Raw genomic sequence first — 8,519 nt, 5'->3', positions numbered from 1 at the left:
CTTAAATAAATCTTATTTTTTAAGATCTAACATCAAAATATGTACACAATAACTGGATTCATAACATCAGTTGAATTATAAGCACCATAGTAGATAAAACCGTTGATGCATACTCCCACTGATATGGGTCTATATTGTCCCATGGTGCCTTTAATGTCTCTCCAGCCTTGACATCCTCCAAATGTTAACACCTTGTGCAGTACATGGGTAGATGGTCACAAAGATTAATTATGGCGATCTGTCGAACGCACAGACTTATGCAATGGATAAAGCTCTTCACACTGAAAAATTAAAATCAATTTTGCACAAATAGATATACAAAATATTGGTATTATGTCAGTCACAAATATTTCAGTTTACCATATTCCATTCTAGATTTGACTTATCTAAGTTTGACTGGCTTTATCAACGAAAGAAGAACCCTGATTTTGATTAGGAGATTTCTAGATTTGTCGATTTGGATTTGTTGAAGTTATAAAAGCATATAACTTTTATCTTATATAAAGGCAATGTTTTTATTATTTACATCCACATTTGATGACTCTACTTGAAAATTGTCATTAATAAAGATTTAAGTTGACTAGTTATTTGCTAAACGTATTTATAAAACAATTCAAAATGTAATGGTTTTATTACTAAAAACACGTAATTTTAGCTTTGATGAGCGAAACGGCACCTACGCTATACGTTTTGTTGTGCGGAGCATGATTTGTCAAACAAGTTTTTGGTGATTAAACAATAATAGTTGAAATTCATTGAGGAAGAAGGAGAATAATAAAACACTAATTAATCTTCCTTATCACTCTTGTACGCGTGAAACATACAAGATTTACTGAACATGAAAATATACTATGTATTTCATTCAACTTGAGAACTGCTTACAGAGGCCACTCGCCTTATATACAAGAAGACATAAGGAGACATCTTTAACCTAATGTTCACGTTAGCATACCTCAGCATCTAGGGTATCAAATCTATTAAAGGTAAAGAGAGAAGATGCTGGCGTGTTGGTGTAGCAAGCTGGTTTCTCCATACTCAGGTAACGACAAGAGTGTGTGTTCTTCCTTTGACCCAGACACGCACTGTGCGTGCCAACGATAGTGGAGAAACCTCAGTGGGCTTGATGAGCTTAGCTATGGCTCATATGTGTTTGGTCTAGTACACCCCCTCAAACTTGGAGTAGAAGGAAGAGAAACTCCAAGTTTGTCTCACAGCTTGAAGAACGGATCTTGACTCAAGGACTTTGTAAAGACATCTGCAAGCTGAAGAGAGGATGGAATATGTTTGACCTCCAAAGCTTTCAGCGCCACTCTCTCTCGGACGTAGTGATAGTCGATATCAAAGTGCTTCGTTCTCTTGTGAAACATCGGATTTTCTGTGAGACATACGGCTGATAAGTTGTCACATAGCAGTAAGGGAATTCTTTGTTGTTGAAGACCCGCTATCCAAAGAAGGTTCTGTAACCACACTATTTCAGATGCTGCAGCGGACATCGTCATGTACTCTGCTTCAGTGGACGATTTAGACACTGTCTCATGACGTTTTTCGGACCAAGAGATGACGTTAGAGCCAAGCAACGTACAGAAACCTCCTGTTGAACGTCTTGTATCTTTGAATCCCGCCCAATCACTATCACTGTAAGATAGTAGGGTAGAATCAGAGCTGGACCGGATGCTAATGCCCATGTCGATCGTACCCTTAACATACCGAAGTATTCTCTTCAACAAGCTATAATCCGACTGACTTGGTGCGTGCATTCTTTGGCAAATGAAGTTGATTGCGAAGTGAATGTCAGGCCGGGTGAGAGTAAGATATTGAAGTTTCCCGGCGAGACTTCAGAAGTGTGAAGGATCGGGAAACACATCATCTTGGCCTGGAACTTTCTCTAGTCTAAGTGGCAGTGGAGTAGGCATGGGAGCACAATCTAGCATGCCAACGGTGATGAGAAGGTCAGTAGCATATTTAGCCTGATTTAAGAGCAGACCTTCCGCATATTGATGAACTTGAATACCAAGAAAGTAGTGTAAATCCCCCATATCCTTCATCCTAAACCGCTTGTGAAGCTGAGTAAGAAGTTGTTCAAGTAGATTCTCATTGTTACCAGTGAGAATTATATCGACAACATATAGAAGCAGGTAGATGACATCAGACCCTTTGTGATATATAAACAGAGAAAGATCGGGAAAGCTGCACTGGAACCCAAACTCCAATAGGAAATCACTATACTTATCAAACTAAGCACGTGGTGCTTGTCTTAAGCCATAAATGGCTTTCTTCAAATGCCGGACATAGTCAGGTCTCTCTGAGTCAACGAAACCCGGAGGCTGAGTCATATAAACTGTCTCTTTCAAGTCGCCGTGCAAGAACGCATTCTGCACATCAAGCTGTCGTAGAGACACTTCTTAGTTACTGCCACATGTAGAACCGTTCTGATTGTGGCAGTACGAACAACAAGACTGAATGTCTCTATGAAGTTAACTCCTTGCTCCTGTTCGTTCCCTCTTGCTACCAGACGAATTCTTAATCCTCTTACTGTATCATTTGCATTTATCTTTTTCTTATATACCCACTGACAGCTCAGTGGATTCTGATCTTCTTCAGGAGGAGTTAGCTCGAACGTCCCAGTTTCTACCATATTATCTACTTCAGTATCCATTGCTTTAGTCTAACCCGGATGTTTCAGCGTAGAGTTGACTGATTTGGGCTCAGCAAACTAATCTTTTACAGTAAATAGAGCATACTTTGGATTTGGTTTACTGATACCTGCCTTGGCTCTTGTAGTCATTGGATGAACAGGTTGAGGTTGTTGAACTTCTTCTTCATGTACTTCCGCCTGTTGATTATTGGTCATTGTTTCATCTGATTCAGTCGCTGAAACAGAAGCTGGCGATCCAGGGTGAGGAGGAGATGGTACTGGTAGAACGACCTGAGGTGCAGTAGCTGTACCTTCAACAGTCTGTGGACAATGTACAAGCTCTTCTTCAGTGTTTGGACTTATCTGAGTAGAGTGTTGACGGATCAGAGAGGCATCTTGCCAAGCATTGAGCAGGGCAGAGGAAGATTTAGCATGATAGCTACTGTATATATCACCGAATGGAAAAGAGTTTTCATCAAACAATACATGTCTGGTGATGAATACTCTCCCAGTAGGTGGATAATAACACCAATAGCCTTTGTACTTCTCATTATATCTAAGAAATACAAAGACTAAGGACTTGGGATCCAACTTATGTTGCATATAAGGACGTAGAGAAGGAAAACACTTGTAACCAAATACTCTCAACGCCGTATACACAGGTTGTCTTTTATTGAGCATCTCATAAGGACTTTTGTGATCAGACAACACTGAAGATGGTAAGAGATTGATCAGAAAGACAGATGAGAAGAAAGCTTCGACCCAAAGATGGTGAGGAACTTTCCCATTGTACATCATTGTCAACCCCAAATCAGTAAGGTGTCTGTGTTTCCTCTCTGACAACCCGTTTTGTTGTGGTGTGTGAGGACAAGAGATCAATTGTTTGATGCCAGACTGAGCCAAGTGTGTAAGAAAACTTTTACCGATGAACTCCCCACCACCATCACACTGAAACTTTTTTATTCTGCACTGGAACTGAGTCTCTACAAGCTATTGAAACCGTATAAAGACTGAGACAAATTCAGACTTGAGGCGCAAAGGATAAAACCAAGTAAACCTTGTATGATTATCAATGAAAATAACATAATACTTGAATCCTTGAGTAGGGACAATTGGACTTGGTCCCCATAGATCACAATGAATTCGTTCTAGGGGACTTGAAGACTCAAAATCAGAAGACACAAAGGGGTGTTTACAACTTTTCCCTAACTGACACGAATCACAGACCAGATTGGTACTGGATTTAGTAACAACTATGGCTTTATTCCTTGAAAGCTGATGAAGAATGTCCATGTGAGGATGGCCTAGCCTTTGATGCCAAATCTTCTCACTCGTTGCTTACTGTCTGGTTGAATAGAAAGCTTGAAACCGAACATCCTTCAAAACATATGTCTTTATGCTTGTGACCTTGAGTTAGAACCTGCTTTGTCATTTTGTCCTTAACCAACACAGATTCATTGTCAAAAGTCAATTCACAAGGATAGTCTGAAGTAAGCTTCGCGACTGACGGTAAAGACTTTCTAATATTAGGACAAACCAACACATCTACAAGAGGTAAAATACATGTTGGAGTTTGTAAAGCTACAGAACCGACATGTGTAATGGGAAGAAAGTCTCCATTACCCACAATGACCTGATAATTACCAAGATAAGGCTCTGAAGACTGCAACCGTGACCCATCATTAGTGATGTGAGATGAGGCCGCTGAATCAGGATACCACTCCTGTCCATTGTGTTGGTGTTGATCTGAGAGCTTAACCGTGGTAAGGGCGTTGTGAAGAGTTTCAGCGGACTGGTAGTTCTGATCAAACCTATTGTAACAGTGCACCGCAGTATGACCAAAACGACCACATATTTGACATTGAGGCCTATTGGTGGAGTTGGGGCCGGAGAACAGCTGATGAAAGCTCCTTCCACGCGTTGAGTAAGATCCAGAATCACCAGAGCCACAACTATGACTTCCTCTGTTGTTGTAGTAGCCACGACCTCTGTTGGAATAACCTCTATCAGTGTGAAACGCCAAGTGAGGTGTAACCTCTGGAGCTTGACTGTAAACCTTGAGTTTATCATCAAAGTTAACCAGTTTAAACACCGCATCTTCAAAGCTCATTTCCGGAACAGAGTCCATAAAGTGCTCCATGACCGTACAGATAGACTCATACTCCTTGTCAAGACGGCTGGGAGCGCCATAAATCATTTCTTGGTCTGATACAGGACATCTGATTGAATCTAATTGATCACAAACACTTTTTACCTCACTGAGATACTCAGCCATCGTCTTCTGAGTCTTCTTCAGACCCTGAAGCTTTCTCTGAAGGTCAAGCTTGCGTGTAGCATACACCATGTTGTACTTCTTACCGAGACTGAACCACACTTCTTGAGCAGACTGAAGACCATACACAGACCGAAGAGCCTCTTTAGTTAGAGAACCAAACAACCACGCCATAAGCAACTGATCTTTCCTGATCCATTTGACAAACTCCGGATTTGCTTCCTCTGTAACTACGTCACCATTCTGCACTGTGGCTGTTGGTGCTGGTCGAGGAGAGGAGCCATTGATGAATTCGAGAAGAGACTGACTAGAAAAAAAAGATTCAAACTGAGTTTTCCAAAGAAGATAGTTTGAATATGAGAGTGTTAGAGTGACACATTGTGTTATACTTAGAGTCGAAAGAGAATCTCGTTGTTCAGCCATGGATCTACTCACTGGAGCTCTGATACCATGTGAAACATACAAGATTTACTGAAGATGAAAATATACTTTGTATTTCATTCAACTTGAGAACTGCTTACAGAGGCCACTCGCCTTATATACAAGAAGACACAAGGAGACATCTTTAACCTAATGTTCACGTTAGCATACCCCAACATCTAGGGTATCGAATCTATTAAAGGTAAAGAGAGAAGAGGCTGGCGTGTTGGTGTAGCAAGCTGGCTTCTCCGTACTCAGGTAACGACAAGAATGTGTGTTCTTCCTTTGACTCAGACCCGCATTGTTCGTGCCAACGGCTAGTTGAGAAACCTCAGTGGGCTTGATGGGCTTAGCTACAGTCGGCCCATATGTGTTTGGTCTAATAGTACGAAGATCAATCCTTGAATGAGAAAAAAAAAATATAGCACTGTATAAAAACGTAAAATTTGCACAATGTTCTGTGAAATATAGACTTCACAATCCCCATTGATCACAATTCCATACCGATGCGTGAAACCTTCATCATCTGCAATTCCTTTAACCTGAACTTTTCTTATATTATTATTTTCTACATTGAAGAAGAGAATGTAAAAAGGTTGAAGGTCCCATGGCAAAAAACTTTGGAGCAATAATAATTTCGCCGATCCTGTTGGTGCCTTGAAAAGATATTGGAATATTCCCAAAAGAGTTCCACCAAGATCTCAGAAACGAACATTGTCTCATTGACCATCGATGTTCATTGGCATCTTCTAATACCCATAGATCAAAGACATAATATATGTCGTCAAGGTGGCTGAGGACAGTAACATTAGCTAACTTTCTTGTACGTTAATCAAAGTTGACGTACCTCCCCAATTTATACTCTGCTTCCTAGTTAGTTTGATAAAACTTAGCTTCCCTGATCTAACAACAAAACACACTATCATTCTTATATCTGTTGGAGTTCAAACGACATAATACAAAACCCATTGATACAGATTCCCGTTGTCAAAGGTTGAAAGGGATATTATCCCTGGTAGTGCCTTCAATGTGACTCCATGAAGGTTTTTTATCATCTCCTAGTGTTAAAACCATGAGCTCTTGATATTCTCCAGAAGTTAAAACTATCTTACACATTGCTTTATACTATTGATCATTGATAGACCATGGATTTTACCCATTTTTAGCCATGGTTAATAAGTGTTTTAATAACTAATTACTATTATATAGAGTCTATTTAGAGTATTTACAGGTTCATGTACGTTCTGGAGAAATATGGTGATTTTGGAGTCTTTTGAGGTGCAGAACTGCACATGCGCGTCAGATGTCTAGCTATGGATGGAGACCTTGATAACGTTAGATTGAGCCCATCTTTTGATAAAAGAAGTATCTTTGAGTTATATTTCCAATGTCACCGGTTTGAGGTCAATCAACATCTTGTAGCAGAAGTTATGCCCGTTTTACTGAAGAGTGGTCAGTTTGCCTCGCGAGTGGAAGCTGTCGAGAAGATGAAGGACTGTCGATCGATGAAACAGCATTGGTATTGGTCGACAGTGATGCCAGAATATGGGCTGACCATATTTTATGACCGACTAAAGCCTAGAAGTAACCACAAATTACCAGAATGCCTTTGGACGACCTAAAACCCTATTTATGTTATTTCTAAGCCATTATTGACGGCGACACGCTATCTAATCCTTCTTTAATTCATAGTTCTAAGTCAGGAGAGAAAGGAGGAACTGCTTCAGAGTCCTCCTGGAACTCCTTTGGTTTTTATATTTATTCTATTGCAGTTTTATTATCTGTTCATCTTATGATTTCTGTGACAAACTTCATGTCTGAATAGATCCATTTGTTAGGTTTACGGTTCAGATAGGTTATGAGGGATTAGCCCAAAATATAGAACTGCTAAGTTGTGATATTCATCATAAGATTGTTCTTACTGCTTGTGTTCTAGAGTCATGAACTAGAACCATGATCTTAGAATCATTAGGCACAATTGCTAACGCTTGGTCTTTTCTCTGAACTAAATTCTATTGAGTTAGGATTGCTAGAAACATAAGAGAGTTGATTGAGGAACCCTAGTGAACACATATTCAACCCGATCGTAAAGCTTGCTATAATCGATATCGATCGATGATCCAATAGATTAATCGATCGATATTGTGAAAGGTGTATCGATCGATATTCCTATAGAATAATCGATCGACACTTTCTTGTGATCAATAAACGAGAGTTGAGATCCAAGATCTGGATATTAGACTATCTATACAGCGGAAGTTGTTAGATTTGTATTCCCAGTTGAGTTCTATAATATCTTGCAAGCAACAATTAGCCTCTATATCATTATAATCCTGATTACCTGAATAGAAACCCTAGATCAAGCAAACCATCTTTCCATCAAACAACTCTCTGCCAAGCTGAAGAATTGTCTTGTTCAACTTGTTTACTGCCTTATTTACTGCTTTGATATATTTATTTACTGCTTTATAAACTATTAGCCTAGCTTAATCATATAACTATTAGATCTAATTGGTTCCCTAGCTCCTTGTGGATTCGATCCCTAAGTACTACAACTCGACTTCTTATTTGAGAGAGTATAAATCACTCCTTAGGGTAATTTGAGTGATATCAAGTTTGGCGCCGTTGCCGGAGAGCTTTGATCGCCATTAGATCTTGTCTAGGCTTTACGACTATTAAAAAAAAACTGATCCACAAGGGTATAGGGCTCTTACTAGTAGAGCCACTGTATTTGGAACGCGTGATCCATACGTTTAAGAGGGCAGTCGACACCCTCCAAGCAGCGATTGGCAGCGTAGAAATCCAAGCATCGATCGACTTCAGGTGACGTCGATCGACACTGTTCATCCACCGTCCGACACCACTTGTTTGGAGGCAGAGAAGGTGGAAGTGCTCATACTTAAGGTCGATGAGAATGGGATGTTAAGTGACAAAGAAGGTCGCACTCGCAACAGCACATGACAGTTGATTAATGCTCAGTGTGCTTTGATCCCTGATGTGATTGCTGTTGCTGAGATGAATGACTTTGACCTGAGCTGAGAGTGGTATGATTGGGTAGGTCAAGACCCTTTCCAAGATCTTCCTCACCAAGATCCTAGAAACCACATCGAAAAGCTTGAGGATCTCGTGTCAAGGAGTGAGCAGAATGAAGTGTCTGAATACCACATGCTCTGCAAGATCTTCCCCTATTCT

General features: G+C 40.2%; 1 protein-coding gene across 1 annotated transcript; it reads right to left on the bottom strand.

Annotated features, from left to right (window-relative positions):
* Positions 1-2,713: 2,713 nt before the first annotated feature.
* Positions 2,714-5,330, bottom strand: LOC106344731. The gene is made up of 3 exons (XM_013784048.1): positions 4,280-5,330; positions 4,056-4,180; positions 2,714-3,625 (listed from the first exon to the last, which is right to left on the bottom strand). Exons 1-3 carry the CDS (start codon positions 5,328-5,330, stop codon positions 2,714-2,716), a joined length of 2,088 nt encoding a protein of 695 aa, XP_013639502.1.
* Between the last annotated feature and the right edge of the window lie 3,189 nt (positions 5,331-8,519).

The sequence above is a fragment of the Brassica oleracea genome, chromosome C5, assembly GCF_000695525.1.
Source record: "Brassica oleracea var. oleracea cultivar TO1000 chromosome C5, BOL, whole genome shotgun sequence".
Lineage (NCBI taxonomy): Eukaryota > Viridiplantae > Streptophyta > Magnoliopsida > Brassicales > Brassicaceae > Brassica > Brassica oleracea.
Note: the sequence above shows the minus strand (reverse complement) of the source record. Positions and strands in the feature narration are given on the sequence as shown.